Here is a 19,133-nt window from a genome sequence, read left to right on the forward strand (position 1 = left end):
CTGATAAATGTTCTAAAATAGCACTAAGTTCCTGGAACATGACACCGCCCCTTTAAAGGACGTTTATCAATACTTTCTGCCACAACCGTCCCTTTAAAGACGTTTTTTTTTTTCGTTTTTTTTTATCCTGGCCTAAAATGAAAAGCATTAATTTTATTGTTCACATTTATCTTTATTATATCTTAATACATTGGCACCTATCTTCTTATGCATATTTTATGCTATTTCAACTGTTAAAATATTCTGTTTTTGCTCCTTTGAAAATCTCAGGAATTCTGCTAAATTAAACCAAATTCTTAATTTAGCAGGGTAGTTGGCTCTCTTCTCTAAGCTAATGACTTTTGCCTACTTTCAGCTAGAAACTCCATTCAAAGTGTAAACTGGTCACGAGGCTTTAGGTTATCTTCACATAATTAAACTTTTTGCTGTCTGCTATAGTTTTTTATAAATCTATTTAAATTTTATGGATTTTTTTTTCATGTTTTCAATAATGGAATTCCTCATCTGCCACAGTAACTGACGCTTGTATTCAATTTTCATGAACAAAACTCTGCTATTCATACAAATTTCAATCTACAGAACTACTTAATGCCCCAAAACGTAGCCACGAGTTTCTGCTTTGAGGAAATATCAGTAACATTGTTGCAGGTTTTATGGTTTTCTTTGAAACACCCTTGAGCGCAAGCCGGCATGTCACCACTTGTCCTCTGTATTCATTGGGCTTACAGCATTCACTGCAGTTGCGCTGCAGTGGTCGCTAGATGGCAGTGTCGCACATTTGAGAACATGATCGTATCAGAAATGTGTACTGAAAGTGAGCATAGCAACCAAAATAATAGAAAATAGATTCATTTTTGTGGCCAAATTCTGTCATATGTATGTATGATTAATTTCGTGTTAGGTTTTTTTAATTTGGAAAACTGGGTATAATTTTTTTTTTTCAATTTTAATTTTTTTTTTTTTGTAGACTTTTTTTCCCCCTTTTATTCCCTCCAGTTTTGGATGACATCCAGTTGGAAATATATATATTTTAACTTTTGTACAACTACGATGCAAAAGCAAATGAGGTGGATTAGCAGAGCTAGCCAATAACAGATGACATCATTCAGGACATGACATTATAGAAATATAATCTGTGCTGCCCAGATATCTAGCTGTTAGCACATCATGATAGTCATGACTCACGCAGCAACAATCTTCAGTCAGAGGCCTCTTCAGATTTGTTGTAGGACTGACTGCTACTGGAGTTCCTTCCTTCTAGCATCACAATCGATGTTTTGAAGATATTTGGATGATATTAGTTACAACAGCATTTAATTTCCCTTTGGCATAAAAGTATTTGTTCAGTTATGCTGCGTTAAACAATAAACATCGACTATAAACAGTTGTACAAATATATTTCGTAGGATTTGCAGGTAAATTCAGAAAACTACAAACTGATGCGGTTAAAAAAAAGATGGGTTTAAAGATATGAAATTATTCTCTGAATTTATGTTTTAACATTTAAGGAATTTGATTACATAATTCAATATTTTAGTTTTTGTAACATTAGCACATTTTTTTTATTTGTACCTCAGTGTTTTATTCAATTACAGCACAAATATTTTCCTTTCTGCCAGTTTTCCTTTATTGCCCGTTCATTCGTTTACATTATAAACCACTAATACATCACCAACCACCAATCTCTTCCTTTGAATTTTTTTGTTCTACTTTTGTAGATCATTTTCACACTAATGTAAGCAACATCCGCAAGTTAACACATAAAGCTCAGCATTTCAAGAAACAAGACAGTTTAGTAACAATAATACAAAGGGATTTTTCAACTTCCACAAAAAATAAAATTAAGAATTAGCATCACAAAATTAATTTATTCAAAGTAAAAATACAAAATAATATTAATGACATGACCAGATATGAAGTTTGTAAAGAAATAAAATATATAAAATAAAAAAAATGTAAATATGTTTGAATTCCTTTTTTTTTCTGCAAAACTCTTTTAAAAAAAAAAAAGAAAAAAGAAATTTTCTCAGTACAAAGGCTACATTACTACTGGAAGGTACTAGCAGGTAGAGTAGGTAAATACACAGTAGAAAATGATTTTAGTGGATCACAACGCTTGCAATGAAAATAATTTCGCAATAAGATTTTATGCCTCTTTTTCTCATTTTCTTCTTTTCTACAAACGGTACAAACAGTATTGCACATTACGACAAAGAATCAAGGTTGTTAGCCTGAAAAAGGAGGAAGGGGGCGGGGCTAATTCAAGTCTCGCGTGAACAGAAAGGCCACCAGTCAAATTGATGCACCTTGGGGGCTTTCAATTAAGCTACAGGTGAAAACATTTGTGTCTGTTTAGTGTTAAAAATAACATTCTTCTCTTTTTCTGTGTCCAGTGACTTTCAGAAGTCTTTTTGTTTCTCCCAACTACGTCAGGACAGCAAATCAATTATTTTATTTTTTTTTAAACTATTTTTTTATTTATTCTCTTTTTTCATTTTTTTTTTACAAAACAAAAAGAAAAAAACGGGAGCACATACTTTTAGGAAACATAAAAAACTTCTCTTTAAAAAAATAACGAACAGAAGATCTTTTTCACAACTCTGGTCAGCATAGATGATTGGTTATAAATATAAAAAAAGGTGGGGAATCTGATTTAATTTCTTCTCAGAGCACCTGATATTTGAGCTTTCTGCTCTCAACCAATTAAACCAGTGGGACTCCTGCTTCTAAACCAGTAAAGTAGACCCTACTATCACTACAAACATCATTATATTAGTTATAAAGCTTTAGCTCCTTCATTAACTCTCTTTAAAAAAAATAAATTCTTAAAATAAAAACATAAAAAAATCATCTCTCTTGAAGAATTAAATTAATATATATTTGTCCATCTGAATAAACTTAGAAAATAGGTTTCTCTCCTAATATATGTCAAAACTGAGGTATTGCAAAGGATTCTTTTTAAATCAGTCTTTAAAAAAAAAACAAAAAAAACTGCCGACTGTTGCAAACTGTTTTCAGATACAAAGTGTAGTGCACGACAAATACAGGAAAAATCATTTTAAAAAATAGAAAACTGGGTAAAAAGGGGGCAAAGAAATGTTTGAAAAAATAAAAACTCTCCCCAGAATTCACTCATTATTCATCAGGAATAATATTTTTTCTGCTCAGGTCCAATTAGTTTTTCTTAAACAGAAACAAAAATATGTCCGTCCAAAAAAAGCAGGAAAAAAAACAGTTTACGACTGAAAACAGTCACACGCGCACACACACACACACACACACACACACACACACACACACACACACACACACACACACACACACACACACACACACACACACATATACAGTTACGTTTCCGTCACCATCATCGTTTCTTTTTCAGCTTTTAATAGAACCCAAAAATATATAATGTCCACCTTTATTTTTATTTCATTTATTTAGCAGGTCCGGTACTTCAAGCTTTGCAGGAGACAAAAAAAAAAAAAAATTAAAAATCTGGTGATTGCGTCACACATCATCTCCGCCATTTTTCCCATTTTAAAAAAAATATATATATCAGCATGTGTAAGGGCTCAGTTTATCAATCTCAGATCTCCAGTAGCTTTATGGGGTTTTTTCTGCTTAATCACTCTCCAAAACAAAAATAAAAAAGACAAACAAGTGAGCTCTTTGGTTGCGTTGTGACGTAAAAACGTTTCTGTCAAGAGTTGGAACGAACAATAAAGTTTTGCGTGCGTGAACAATATAGTTTTACTTGTTCGTGTTTTTTTTTTTTTGTTTTTTTTTTTACCCCGCTCACATTTTTGTCTTTTCTTCAGGTCAGATTCGACGTTTTTGGTCTGAAAACCTTCCGTCCCAGGTGTGTGTTCGTGTGTATCCAGACGTGAATCAGTGAGAATATTTTACATTTATATAACCGACGGATATACGTGTGCATATGCTAGCTAGTTTATGAAGTTTCACAGGACTTCTATGTCGGACACTGACGACGGTTAAAGCGAATCACAGTTCTAGGCAGATCTAACTACGTACAGTATAAAAAAAAAAAAAAGTAAAAAGAAAGAAAATTGCACAATTATAATCAACAATCACCGCAAATAAAGTACTTCACCTATTACAGGTTTTAATTGTAGTCCTACACTTCATTTGTGAGTAATATTAGTTTAAAAACCGCCGTCGTCCTGATCTGCTCGCGCGGCGTTGCTATGGTTACCTGTTCCCGTCCAGTTTAAACGTACAGCGTCGTTGCGAAAAGTATTCACACCGCTTTAGCTTTTTTCATATTTTCCTTGCATCAAAATCACGAACTTTAATGTGTTTTAATGGGATTTTTTTAATGTTATTGATCAACAGAAAGTACCGCATGTTGAAGCGGGAAGAAAGAGTTGGAACAAACGTTGCCATCTTTACTTTGATTGCCCTGAATAAAAACCAGTTTTACCTAAATATTAGCGTCCAGCAGTTAGTAATTTTATTTCAGACCTCAAATTACTTAATTTTCTTAAACATATTGGTATCGGCCCAATAAATACAAAAAAGTTTATATTTATTTTCATCTTACAGACATTCGGTTTTGGCAATTGTTTTTTTTTTTTTACTGGTGTCAAAACGTCCAATAACCAATTGTAAATATTGGTTATTGAACGTAAATCCAATATTAATATTGATATCGCTATCAATCCAAAAAATATTTTTATTTCGGTGCAGTGCAAGTGTTCAATCTAAATGTGAAAATCTGAGAGATGCACTAAGAAAGTAGCATCCTGCAACTCCACCAAATCTTACCAAGTATTTTTGCTCCAGTTTCTAGTGACAAAATATAATTTACAAGTAATTTTTCAACAAGATCTAGAGGCTTGTTTAAAGTAAATAATTCCTTGATATTGGTGAAACAGTGCTGGTTCTATTGGCAGAGCCCAGCCCGTTACCTAGCAACCCGGTTCTAGTTCCGCTGGCAGATTGTTTCACTTTTAACATGAGAAAAATGTTGTGGAAAAAATCCGACATTCCTCATCAATATTTACTTAAAACAAGATCCTGTTTATTGTTTAAAAGTTACTCACAAGTTTATTTTTTTCTTATTTTAACCAAGACAAAAAAAATACTTGGTAAGATTTTCTGTTTCTGCAAAAAGAAATGTTCAGATATCTGGGGGCCGGAATATATTCCATCGTTCACCTGTTGAGATTTTTAATTAGCAAATTTCCTCTACTACATAAATTACTTTCCATTGGTCTTAATTTTATAAAATCCCAGTAAAACACCATCAAATTTTCAGCGATCTGATGTGTGAATCCTTCAGCAGGGTGCAACACGGCTTGCAGTGCATTGTGCAAAACATGGCCAGAATCAAAATAAAAACAAAAACCTGCAGACATGATACTGAAAAAGTGTTTTGCATGCAGTAGCCTGACTAGAACATGCAGTTAGGGGCGACCCCTGACCTCCAAACGTCGGCCATCGTTGCCTGAGACAACTCGTCGTCCTGAAACGCCGGCTGCTTCTGAATTCCTCGCTGGGAAAATAAAATAAAGTACTTAAGGTATCTGTTCATACCATGGGGTTTAGCAGCAAAGCTCCCGCAGCAGTTACATTTACATTACACAAAAAAAAAATTATGTTATTATAAAAATAAAGACCTAGATATTGAACGCAAACTAATCTGATTGTGAGGTATTAACATTTACAGAGAATATATCAGTTGTCTTCAGAGCTGGTAATTGTTGCTACATCTGATGCCGCCTATCTTCTGCATTTATTCAATTAGCCTTTGGTAGTTTTTTTATTTATTTATTCTTCTTTATGATTTTAACGAGGGGCGACGTAACTACAGCTGTTTCAAAGTAAGTGCATGCTCCTGTTGCATAAAATTTAAACCATCTATTTAACGTCTAGATAAGTACGAAAAAAATAGAGCTATGTGTATTTTTAAATACGTGAGCGGTCCCGAGGGGGGACATACCGAACCATCCCGTGTGTGTGTGTGTGTGTGTACGTGTGTGTGGGTGTTTTATAGTGAGACTTTGTGCCAAAGTGCAAATTGTAAGCCGGTGGAGTTTTTCCTCCCCACAAAGCTTTGACAACGAGTTCAGAACCGAGAATCTGATCCGTTTCGCATTTTTTTCCATGTCGGGTGAAGCCGGCGGGAGCTGTTGCCATTTCTTCTTCTTCATCTGGGTGGAGGATAGTGCAGATCCGTGACCCCCCCCGCTGACCCCGCCGCCCTCAGCTCCAGCGGAAGGAGACGTGTCGAGGGCGGTCGCCGCCCTCCTTCACCAGCGGCTTGTGGAACTCGCGGCCGGCCCGGGAGTGGATGCTGGCCCAGCAGAACTCGCAGTAGTACTGCAGGCAGGTGACGTTGGCACAGAAGAACGGGGCGAACTTGCCGCCGCAGCGCGCGCCCTGGCACTCGTCGCACATCTGGTCGTCCAGAACGTACGGCTTCACCTCCACCTGTAGGGGGAGACGCAGAGAGGTCGTCAAGAGTTCAACAAGTCCTGACAAAAATCAACAAAAAAATACAAATTATGGTCACAAAATTACTGCAAAAATACAAAATATTATCAAGTAATTTTGGCCCAGTTTCTATCTGACTACATTTGAAATCAGAGAAAAATAACTTGTAAGTAACTTTTCAGCAAGATATAAGAGCTTCTTTTGTTTCTAACATGATAGCAGGATAAAATTATTCACATGAACAAGGAAGAGACACATTTTCAATCAATTATAAGGAATTACTGATTTAAAACAAGTTCCTATCTCTTGCTGAAAAGCTGCTTTTCAGTTACTTTTGTCTTATTTCAAGTGAACCAATTTATCTGCAATAGAATCCAGACCAAAAACACATGATCAGATGTCGTGTTTTGGCAGTTTTCTCTCCTAATTGCTGTTATTGTGCAAGACTTGTGTTCATAATAAAGCCCTTGCCGCCCCCAACTGAAGATAAACGACGTTAGCTGAGGTGGGCTGGACCCGGCTGGACCGGGCCGGCCCGCCCTCCTGGCTGACGCCCAGTCTGTCTCGGTCTCAATCGGCCGGTGCGACTAAAATAAGCGAGCTGCGGCGCGGCTGGATATTCACGTATGGGGAACTACTATAATTAAACCGGCTCTATGTGTCTGCAACCTGAAACATCTGTCGAGACGCAGAGTGATTACACAGCCGGGCCGGGCCGGGCCGGGCCTTCCGGTTCTGTAGGCTGCAGAGAAGCTTCTGGCAGAGCAGGAAATAATATACTCAAGTAACAGAGTATTTGGTAAAAAATCTACTCAAGTACTGAGTAACTGATCAAATAATCAGTCAGACATCATCAGATATATGACCACAAAATATAAAGTAGAAATTTTGATATTTTAAAATTACAATAATTCATATAACAAAAAGTAACAAAATCAGGCAAAAAATATTTTTTTCCAAATCAGTTTCTCACTAAAAAACATAAAACTTTAACAAAAGCTGCAGGTGTGATAGAAATACTTCTTAATCAGTACTGCATAGTAACTAGTTAAGCACATTTTTTTCAAAAAAGTTACTCAAGTAACTGAGTAAATGTAACTAGTTGCAGCTCTATTCTGGCAGCGGTAACGTCTCTCTCTCTCTCTCTCTCTCTGGTGAACTCGCTCACCCTTTTGTCGATGTCGTTGTGCTGCAGCTGGACAAAGCGGGCGCTGATGGCGGCGATGTAGCTCTGCTGGTTGGAGAACGCCACGCGCCCGGCTCCCTTCGGATATTTCAGCTCCGGGTCCGTGTCGATGCCGGCGTAGCAAACGCCTCCGTACAGCCGGTCCATGATCATCGCCAGCTCCACTGGAAGACGAGAGAAAAACACGGAGCCAAAAATAAGACTGGGTTTCTTCTACAATACACTGCAAAAATACAAAATACTAAAAATCTGAATTATAGGGGGAAAAATTAACATATCCAAATACTTTTAGAGCTTCAGCCAAAACATGCAAGTGTACACTGTAAAAACAAAAATCTGACAAAATATTTTTGGTCTAGTTCAGTGTTTCTCAACCCTGGTCCTCACCACCCCCCTGCTCTGCATGTTTTAGATGTGCCTTATTCCAGAACAGCTGATTCAAATGATTGCATGACCATCAAGTGGTGCAGAAGCCTGGTAATCACCCAGAGATACAATTCAGGTATGTGGCAGAAGGGAAACACCTAAGACATGCAGGACAGGGGGGCGGTGAGGACCAGGGTTGAGAAACACTGATCTAGTTTAAAGTGCAAATATCTTATTAAATTTAAAATGAGAGAAATCAAACTTCCAAGTAACTTTCCAGCAAAATACAGGAGCTTTTCTAAGTCAATATTTCCTTAATATTGATTGAAAAAAAAAATTCTACCAGAGTATTTCACTTACAACATGGCAAAAATTTGTTTTTTTAAGTGAAAAAAATCAACCATTCCTTATTTTAAGTTTTTATTTTTCATGTAGGAGTCATTATAAAATTACTACGTTGCTGCTTCATTCTTGTATTATTTTGACTTTATTTTCATAATATTCTGGGTTGATCCTCACATTCTGGCTTATATCTCATGATATTAAACTTTATTCTGATATTATCAAGAGTTTGGTTTTACATATTTGTTAAAACTCTCCATGTCGTGACAGTTTAATATGAAACAGACCTGACCAAAATCAACCAATCAGAGCCAGGAGGCGGGGCTTATCACTGCCAATCAACCTCAGATCCTGGACTTGGTAAATGTGGTAATGGCGGAGAAACCACTTAATGTTGCAGGAAAATAGTTTATCTGCCGTCATCAGTAGGCTAACTAGCCTTGGCATTTATGACAGGGCCTTGGGTGATGATTGACAGCGCTAAGACCCGCCTTCTGGCTCCGATTGGTTGTTTCTAGTTAGCACTCTCATATTAAACTGTCACAATATGGTGACAGTTTCAGCAAAAACTATTTAGTAAAATTTAGGCAATGCAGCTTTAATGATTAAGAGGGGAAAAAAAACATCCAGTTTTATTTTTAGTAGTTGACCGATTTCCTCTTTCTAAAATTCAACAAAAATTTTCCACCCTGTCCCCCACTAACAGCAGCAGCAGCAGCAGTTTCAACCTGCTGGGGGTAATTATCTGGGGGTCAGATTGCAGACAAGCTAGCGATGCTAATCCCGCTAAGAGAAAGGCTCAACCTTCCATTAGCTCATGAATTCCTAACGCGTTGACCTCTGGGTCGCCCTCCTGGGAACCCAAGACGAGGATTGCTTTCTCACCGGGAGACGCTTCATTACCGCCTCCAGCTGCGGTTCACCTTATGAAGCGCATTTGGAGGCTTTAAGGGGCAGAAGCTGCAGGATTCATAACGGAGGGCTACCTGCACGCAGGGGCCGGGGAACCCCCCCAACAAAGATGGTTTTGCGCGGATCCAGAGGCTGGGAGCCGTCCATGACGAAGTCGCTGTCGCTCAGGTTCCAGGGACGGATCTGGACCTGCAGAAAAACAAGAAAAATAAATAAACAAAATGGAAAACATTTGAGCTAAAACTGAAATATGGGCGAGGAAAGCGCTACAGAGTTAGCATGAAGCTGTGTGATACGGAGAAAATGGGCAGGAAGTGAATATTTAATCTGTTCTGTAATCAGCCTCAGGTTATCATCAGTACACTGCAAAAACACAAAATCTTACCAAATATTTATCGTTTTCTTTCTAGTACAAATTTCTTAGTACGCTTGAAACTAGAAATCAGACCAGGGGTGACCAAAGTGTGGCCTGGGGGCCATTTGTGGCCCTTGAAATAATTTTGTTTGGCCCTGGATCACAAGAATGTCAGAAAACAATTGATGCCCAAAAAAATGTGAAAATTGTCTCTTTTTCTTAATAAGGCAACAGTTTGAAGCCCTGTTTACTTTTTAAATAATATATAGATTTCATAAAGTTATAGTTTATTGTTGAGCAGGTGAATAAAAAACAAAAGAAAAATCACAGTAAACTAATTTTTGCATTTTTGATTTAATAAATGTTGTGAACCACCAGTAGTTTAAATTTGTAAGTTTTGATCCCCAATTCAAAAACTCAACACCAGTAAATTAGACAAAACTAATTTAACCGTTCAGTTTAAGTCAACAATTCCTTAAAATTGGTGAAAAATATTTGTTTCCCAGGCAGATTATTTCACTAACAACTTGGAAAAAAAATGTCTTGTTGCAGGTGAAATAATCTGCCAGAGGAACCAGTGACAGGTGACCAGTAACACTCACTGGTTTGTCCTTGATGGTGGGACTGGACACACACAGGTAGAGCTTCCCGTCCTCCTCAATGCAGGCGTCGATCAGCGCCTGGACTGAAGCCTCTTCCTGGAAAAGCAGGAAGGCGTAACCTGGAAAAAGAAATGATTTTCAGGAAATATGACCTCCAGAGGAAATAAAAATGATCACATGTTCAAATAATTTAACAGTTTCAGAGAATAAATGCAGGCAAAACATGAAGTCTAGTTTCTAGAGCAAATGCACTTGAAATAAGACAAAACTAATTTAGAAGTAACTGAGTTTAAGTAAAAAATTTTCTTAATATTGATGTAAAAGTTTAGATCCACTGGCAGATTATTTCACTTTTAACATTGGAAAAATGTCTTGTTATAAAATAAATAATCTGCCATTCCTTATTTTAAATTAGTATTTTTCCTGTAGGAGCTATAATAAAATTACTACTTATTTCTGCTAATATTACAGCTTTACTCTGACATTATTTTGACTGAATACGACTTTTCTCCTATTATTACAACTTTATTCTCATAATATCGAGACTTTTTGTTGTGCACCTTTATTCTCGTATTATTACAACTTATTCTGATAATATGCCTTGTTGTACGATTTTATTCTTGAAGAATTATGACTTTATTCTCACAAGATTAGGGACTTTATTCTTATATTCTCGTAATATTATGAATATTTTCTTGCATTACAACTTTATACTCATTACTTTTTGTAGCACAAATTTATTCTTGTAATATTACAACTTTTTTCTTGTGTTATTACAACTTTATACTAGAAATATTATGACTATTCTCATAATAATGTGACTTTTATGACTATTCTCATGTTATTAGGACTTTATTCTCGTATTACTACGACTTAATTCGTGTAATAACAACTTTCTCCTGGTATTATTACAACAGTCTGATAACATAACTTTATTCTCATTATTTTGACTCGGTGTAAAGTACTAGTACATTTTTCATCCATCTTAAGGAATTATTGGCTGTAAATAAACTCCCATATTATGCTGAAAAGTTACTTTTTAGTTAGTTTCATCTTATTTCATGTGTTGTAAGACATTTTCACTCCGCCATGTTTTGTGTTTTGCTCCTCAGGGGAACCGTTCAATATTTAGCCGTCTGAGTGACGGGTTTGGTGCAGGAAGGAGAAAAGAGAAACTTTCTCAGAGCTGCTGCATCATTTAATGTCGAGAGCAGAGACTTCCTTCAAGGTCAGAGCGACAGAAAACCGATTCAACATCCATCTAACGAATTAGAGGCACCAAAGAAAAGACAGGAAAATCCAGCCGAGATGTAAACATCAGTGGAAATGGATAAAAACTAAACGTTTATATCTTCCACTTCTTTCATTCACAATGTCATTTTGTTTCTCTTCATTAAAATTGGTAAGTTACCATCTAATCTCCTCCTGACCCATGTTGAGTTTATAGTCTATTTTCTCAATTTCATCCTAATCCAGAAGTAGAAAACTGAAACATTTTTACATCGTCAGCAGAATTTGTACTTTATCCACAATAAAATTCAAGCAAGTTTTCACATTTTTCCATCAAAAACAATACAAATTAACTAAAAACAGTTTAAGTTCACAATTACATGATACTATTAATTAACGTTTTGTGTTTCTATTCTACATTCAACAGTAGGAATAAAGCAAACTACATTAAAACAACAATTAAGTAATCGATTAATAGTCAACTGGAGTATAGAGACTCAAAAAAAGGGAGTTTGCTGAAAGAGCAACACCATCAGAGCAGGAATTAAACCAAAACTGTGCAAAAAATAAACAAATGTATTTAAGATAAGAAATAAAAAATAAACAAAATGTGTTTTAGCCAAATCTATTTTTAGGCACTTTTTACTGACCGATTATTAATTAGTTTATCCAAAAATAGTCAGCAGATGTATTTCTAAATACATAAAATAAAAAAATACTGATGATTAACCGATTAATTATCAAGATAAATGATAAAAATAATCGGTAGTCGTGGTTGTGAAAATAATCTGGTTTCTACTGTAAAAGCTTCACAAATTTAGGCTTTTAATCAAACGTTACATTGAATTTTATTACAAAACTGCAGTTAGAATATCAAGCACTTTCCAAACCTTGAAAAAAATAATAATTTTAAGGACTGAAGCACTTAAATGATCCCTGAAGCTGATCTAGTTAAAGAGCAGCAGCTGTTGGTGCGTCAGCCGTTCACTCCCGCTGGCGTTTATGTGTCAGGGGAATAAGAGGCGACCTGATTGGCTGATTAGGATCAGAAACATCCCGGCGCAGCGCGCGCTGCCGGGCGGCCAGAGGACGCAGCGCCAGGACACATACACTTATACACACACACACACACACACACACACACACACACACACTCACGATGTGCAAAAATGGAGGAGTAAAAAAATGATGCTGTCTTTTTTTAATCATTTATTTTTGATTTCATTCCTTCCTGAGTGGAGCTGCTAACGTTGAGACGAACAGAGAAAAGGAGGCGAGAAACAGAAATGGCTGACTCAGCAGAGAGCGAGAAAAAAGAAGTGAGGCGAGAAAAGAAAACATTCAGATTCAGAAAGAAAGGAAGGAAATACAAAAAGAAAAGGGAGGAAGGAAGGAAGAAAGGAGGATAGGAAAGAATGAAAGAAGACAGGAAGGAAGGACAAAAGGACACGAGAAGGATGGAAGAAATGAAGGACAGATCTGAATAAAAAGGAAGGAAGGAAGCATGAACACACGAAGGAGTAAAGGAAGGATGACAGAAAGAAAGGAAGTGGAGAAAAAGAAGAAAGAGGAAATTAGATTTCTACATCTGACAGAATCTGAAAATCTGACATTTAACTGAATTATTTCTGTACATATCCAGAACTTTAAGGACAATCCTCAGTTCTATTAAACGTTTACAATAATCCAAAAGGATCTAATTAATTAAAACCATTATTTACACAGCGGGGACAAAACACAAACCGCTACCAGCTGCTAATTGGGTTCACACACCGGAAAGCTGCCTCATCATCAGCTGGCTGACGCTTATGTAAGGACGGGATGTCATTCGGATAAATCTGAGGTTTAGGACGACATCATCGCCCCTCAGAGAGAGAGAGAGAGAGAGAGAGAGGGGAAAAACCTAAACGGGGTAAAAATAAGGCATGAAAAGGCAGAGCTAGCCAGCAGCTCTTCCAGTCTGAGAGAGAACAACATGTTCTGTGACCCGGAGGGGGAGGGAGGAGGAGAGGCAGATGGAAAAGAGAGTAAAACAGGAAAGGAAAGGTGGGAAGAGAATGAATGAGGCTTTACAAGCCGAACGTTCAGAAATAGGCTCTGGAGAGCAGGAGCCTTTCAGGAAGTGGAGAAAAGACGCTGAAGGTGAAACAAACCCCCGATTTCAACTGAACCAACCCACCGACTGAAACTAGGCCGCTTCAGCGAGAGACAATATTTGCACTTTTCTCGGCTTAGAAACGGGAGTTGGTGCGCAAAAATTCCCATTTTTAACAGTTTTGTGCTTCATTTGGGTCTCGACTGCTTCGACCAACAGATCAAGAGCTTTAAAAGAAGAAACAACTAAACGTTTCTGGGGATAAGTTCATGTTTTTAGGTGTCTGGAAAGTTTCAAAAACATTCAGAATGTAACGTCACAAATCTGCAGGCTCTGCCCCTCACCTAGCAACCCCCAGTCCGTTACCTAGCAACCCAAGTGGAGCTGCAGCACGTTTGGTCAGCTGGATTTAAAGCTGCTAGGAAAGACATTCTTGTTGGTTGTGCAGAATTCTCCACTTCTGCTTTTCAAAGATGTACGGTTGCATAATTGCGCATTGGTTTGCAGCCATTTTTATGTGCGAGTGTAAATGTTGAGTTGGGCATCATGGCAGCTACAACTGCCAAAAAAACAGCTCATTCTGAAAGGAGCTCAAAACTGGCAGAAGTGAGTAGACTGTCTAATTGTGGATTACATTATGTTGCACAAAATAATTCTAAGATATCGAGATTTCAACCATTCATCTTTGAAAAGCAGAAGTGAAGCCTCCTGCACAACCAACAAGGAGCAGGTGGTTTCTGGATATCTTCTCCAGCAGCCATTGTACAGCACGTACAGCGGTAAAACCAGCTGACCAAACGTGCTGGAGCTCCACTTGAGTTGCTAGGTAACGGGTTAGGCTTGGCCGGTGTTGCTAGGTAACGGTGCTGTGCCCCCAGAGTGTGTGGGGGTTTTTGAACTGGCTCATTTTCCAGTCACCAAAAGATATGAACTTATTGGCTGAATGTTTTTTCAAGCGCTTAAAATCATCATTTGAATGTATTTTCTATTTGTTTTGGGTATTTCTCCAAGATGCAATGGCTTTGTTTGATTATCTGAAACTTCAGAAGGAACAGATCAGTAATGGTATGTGTGGACGGGGGTTCTTTACAGCAGCTTGTTAATGTGTAGTAAACATTAGCGTTTCTCCAAATCGATGTGACTCACTTCATCATCTTTAATCTGAGCTGATATTCAGTCCGGACGCCGCTGAGGATGTGTCTGCCTCCGTCAGCCTGGCGCAGTGCGGAGGCTTACGCCACGGGAGGAGAGCGAACAGCTGCAGTGGCTCGTGCCTGCGATTTAGAAAGCTTTCCTCCTGAGCTCTCAGCACCGCCTGCTAAGTAAGGCGATGTGTACACCATGAAAGAGCAACGAGCTGGACGGATACCTTCCTGATTCATGGGGAGGCGACATATTGCCACATTACCAGAAGATGTCACTCTCTGCAGACACTTCGTTAGTCTTGATGTGTTCAGAAGTAACTTAATGTTCATTATTTAACGGTTTCTTTCCATGTTGCAGCAATAACAGAGCAACAGTAATGAATTTTACCAACAAAAACTTTGCGTGCGATTACACCAAAGTGGGTGGAGCCAAGAGAGACTGAGGGAATGAGTGAAGAATTATTAAATTTACATGAAATGTACAATTGAAATAAATCACTAAAATCTCTAAACTAATATAAGATTCAGACTCTAAATGAGTGAATTCGAACTCCACTTCCAGGCAGATAGGTCACGCACCCCTGTTGGCGTTAAATTAAATCTTTTGTTCATTTTTATTTTTTAGATGAAGTGTTTCTGAATGAAGTTTAGTTAGATTATTCTGCTGCTCCCCTGCTACTCCACATGGCTCAGTCGGTGCAAACGACACCCAAGTCACCAAGGGGTCAGTCACTTAGCAGAGCGCAAACATCTTTCCACTGGCACATCAAAGCGCGAGATCGAAATCCAAGTCTTCCCGTTACCTCATCAAGTGAAAGTTATGTTGACTTTGCGGAAATCTAATCCAAAGATGACCAGATACGGCGACTGACCGAGTCATGCTGCTGGCCTCTCCGGCTTAAATGGTGACATTTAAGTCCAGGGTTATCTCAGCAGCTGAGACGTGTCTGCGGATTGGTTCCCAACGAGCACAAGGCCCGCAGAAAGCGCCCAACCTCCAGAAATAACGCCACCTGAACAACACGCTTCTACATGCTATGGTTTTTTAAAGGGGACCCGTTAAGTTAAAATTTACATTTTCCACGTTTCTGTACTTCTATTTGCGCCTCTAATGATTCCTAAAAAGAAAAAAAAAGCACCACCCCCCAGCCCTTTTTTTGGTGCCCGGAAAGTGAGTCGTTTCAAAAACCTTCCGAATGTAAAGTTACAAATCAGCCCAGCCGGTTACCTAGCAACTCCAGTGGAATTCCGCCCGTTACCTAGCAACCCAAGCAGATTTGGTCAGCTGGTTTTGCCGCTGTATAATGGCTTCTGGAAAAGTGTTTTGTTATTGACTTAACATCCAGAAACAGCTTGCTGCATTCTTGTTGGTTGCGTAGGAGGCTCTACTTCTGCTTTTCAAAGATGTATGGCTGTATATTTGTGCAGAAAATGTGACGAACATGTTTTGAATAGCCCATAGACTTATTCTAACCTTTAAGTTTCACTTTACTGGAGACAGAATAACCTTGAAGAAAGAGAGAGAGAGAGAGAGAGAGAGAGAGAGAGAGAGAGGGTGAGAAAAACCTCAAAGGCTTAGAGAAACTGGAAAGTACTTGAGGATAAAGCAGAGAAATCAAGCATTGCTAATCATCTCAATTTGAAGCAGTCACTCAGAGTGTAATCCCAACACAACAGGGGAAAAGATAAATCAAAGCCTGGGTAATGGAGGAAGATTTAGCACTGAAACTGGGGCACTTCTCTCTATTCAGATAGATATAACAGTACACAGAAGAGACCTCTGCGCTGAATGACTCATGGTGTGATAAAAACTAAATTATAAAACGCTGATCATGACCATCTGCAGGCAAAGGACACTGCAGTCGTAACCTTTTCCAGGTACGGTTATTGCTGTGTGACGCAAGCGTTTTTCGGGAGTTTACAGCTTCCACAGTTCAAACGACGCTGTACACACAACGAGACCTTCCACCCTCCTCCTCCTTTTGCCCCAAGTCACAGACCAGAATAGCTCCCTCACATCTGAAGCTCATCGCCAACAATAGCAATGAGTGTTTGGATGATGGGAGGCAGTTTGAGCGACAGCGGCACGACGGCGACAGACTCTCACTTGTACTTTAAAGGAATCGGTTTTGAGCATCAGTGGCTACAGCTCGGCTTCAGTGGCTTTCCAATGTCTTTCCGTCTGATGGGTTTTTAACTTTATGAACTCACTGCTTTACAGAAAGTATTCCCAATCTGGTTATTCTGTTTCACTGTCTCTTTTCCACATTGAGTCATTAGCTCTGTTTCCATTACAAATTTTTGTTTATATTCTGCCAACATCAGGGGGAAAAAACCCACAATTTCACAATTGCAGTGTTTCCATTAAAAATTAAATGAAATTACAATCACATGTGAATAAGCTTGTTCACGGTAGCGATGGATGTCGCAGTCGCATGAGATGAATTCATAATTCAGCCATCAGAGGAGCCGTTGGCGTCTTATTCAGGCGTTTGAGCGATAAACGTTATATTTGGGAGCGACGACATGTGCGACATTTTGGGGAAACTACAGAAGAGCTTCAGATTCAACACGTTCAAATGACAACTTTCTATGAACTATGAGACGCTGTGAGCTGCAGGTGGTCCAACAAAAAATAAAAAAAAACAAAGACAAACCGTCATCCTCCGACCACTTCCTGTCATCTTGTTTGTCGTTTCTGCCAGCAGTAACAACTGGTTGTTGATCGAGTGACTCATGATGCGATGTTTTTTTCCAGTTCTGCAAAATAAATCTATTTCAAAACCACCTCAACCTAGCGTAAAAATGTCTTACAGAAAAACAAGTTTTTTGGAAATTGAGTTGTTCCCATTAAGCAAATTTCATAGAGAGTACGCCTGGTCCAACGCCACTTTGTCTCTGTTCTGGATTGAGACACTGATGAAGCTAGTGGCAATTTTTCCAGATAAACTTCTAATGCTAATTTATGTGGCTGTTTGATAAACTTCTTTAGGTAGCTAAATGTTTCTGTTCATGCTCTTATTTTGAAGTGGTTCAAAATTACGCAGCGGTTCTGTTTCCTGCTCTCATGTTTTCTATTGGTTTTGATGCATTGTGGGTATCAACATGGTTAAATTGAGGACGTTAGCAATTTAGCATTAGCTTTTGCTAAATGCTACATTGGTTTAGCGGAACAAATATTTATGATTAGCGCTTTAGCACAGCTATTCGTTTAGTTAGCGGCCATGAATTCTGCTGTACATATAATGCAGGATGAATCAAACATGTTGGTGCTACATTAATAAACTAAACGGCTCATTATCTGCTTGGTTTGGAGTCACGGCCTTGACCTGCAAACGAAATGAAACTCAATGTTTACTCTCATTTTAAGTTTCATCTGGCTCTCCACCTGCTGCTGTATTTTTAAGAGCTACTTGTTGCTCCAACCAGCAGCTAAATTTGTTGTTGCCTCCAGCAAACAGTAGTCCTCCAACGTTGCTTTTTTTAATGCCGCAGGGCAGCTTGTTGTGTCTGTAAACAGAAGTGATGGATGTCAGGGAACGAGAGAGGCTGGGCAAACAACGCGAGCCTGCAGACATTTTGAGTCAAATAATGAAAGGACTTTAGGTTTCTGAACAGAACGCTGCATTTAAACTTCCTGCAATTATAAAAGAACAATTTTATCTGAACAAAACGACAGAACATTCATCTCAGTTCATGGATCTACATCAGAGCAACACTTTTTATTACGTCTTTTGATCTGTTACTGGAGAGTGAGACAATATTAGCAGAAAGAAGAAGCTGAGGGGAAACAATCCTGCCTTGGCATCAACTTTCTGTCTCCGCCTGACCTTCATCCCAAACACCAAAACAGTCCAGGCCCGGCCCCCGGAGCCCGACCGAGCCACAGTATGAGTCACCGCTGAACAAAAAACACTTTCATAACGGCACAGGCGCACGCTGCTGGCAGTTTAACGAGGAGCAGGGCGGAAAGTGACAGTTATCTTCCATTCGGTCAAGCCTGGATGGATGCGCAACAGGCTCTGGACGCACATTCTGCAGATCCCTGGCAGAGCGAAACGGGTCCCTCCTGTTCGGTTCCTTCCGTTTTCGCTTCTTGTCGCATTTAAATGTTTCAGTCATCTTTTTTTTTTTTGCCTAAATCATCTTTTAGCAAAGAGTGGAGATTGTTTTGTTTTATTTTATGTATTGTTTGTTCCTGTCCTTATGTGAACAAAAGTAATTTCTATCTTAATATGGCAATTTACGGAAGAGGATTACAGCAACACAAAAAAAAAAATCTCAGAATTCAGGGTTGTTGATTTTTTCCAGAAAATTCTGACTTTTTTCCTCAAATCTCTAATTTTTCAAAATTCTCCTTTTTTTCCTGATAATTTATTTTTTCTCAGAATTCCCATGTTTCCCAGAATTCTTTTTTTTTTCTTTCAGAATTCTGACTTTT

At 38.4% G+C, this 19,133-nt stretch overlaps 1 protein-coding gene across 4 annotated transcripts in view; it reads right to left on the reverse strand.

Annotated features, from left to right (window-relative positions):
* Window positions 1-1,603: 1,603 nt before the first annotated feature.
* Window positions 1,604-19,133, reverse strand: part of cpeb3 (cytoplasmic polyadenylation element binding protein 3) — a 49,727-nt gene continuing 32,197 nt past the window's right edge. For all 4 annotated transcript variants that reach the window (XM_017309092.2, XM_017309093.2, XM_017309094.2 and 1 more), the window contains 4 exons: window positions 10,223-10,341; window positions 9,340-9,454; window positions 7,628-7,809; window positions 1,604-6,456 (listed from right to left, as the gene is read on the reverse strand). In XM_017309092.2, the coding sequence (XP_017164581.1) occupies window positions 6,229-6,456; window positions 7,628-7,809; window positions 9,340-9,454; window positions 10,223-10,341 (644 nt within the window). In that variant the 3' untranslated portion in view covers window positions 1,604-6,228. The remainder of the gene's footprint in view (window positions 6,457-7,627; window positions 7,810-9,339; window positions 9,455-10,222; window positions 10,342-19,133) is intronic.

The sequence above is a fragment of the Poecilia reticulata genome, chromosome 15 (genome assembly GCF_904066995.2).
Source record: "Poecilia reticulata chromosome 15, P_reticulata-male-v2, whole genome shotgun sequence".
Taxonomy (NCBI): domain Eukaryota; kingdom Metazoa; phylum Chordata; class Actinopteri; order Cyprinodontiformes; family Poeciliidae; genus Poecilia; species Poecilia reticulata.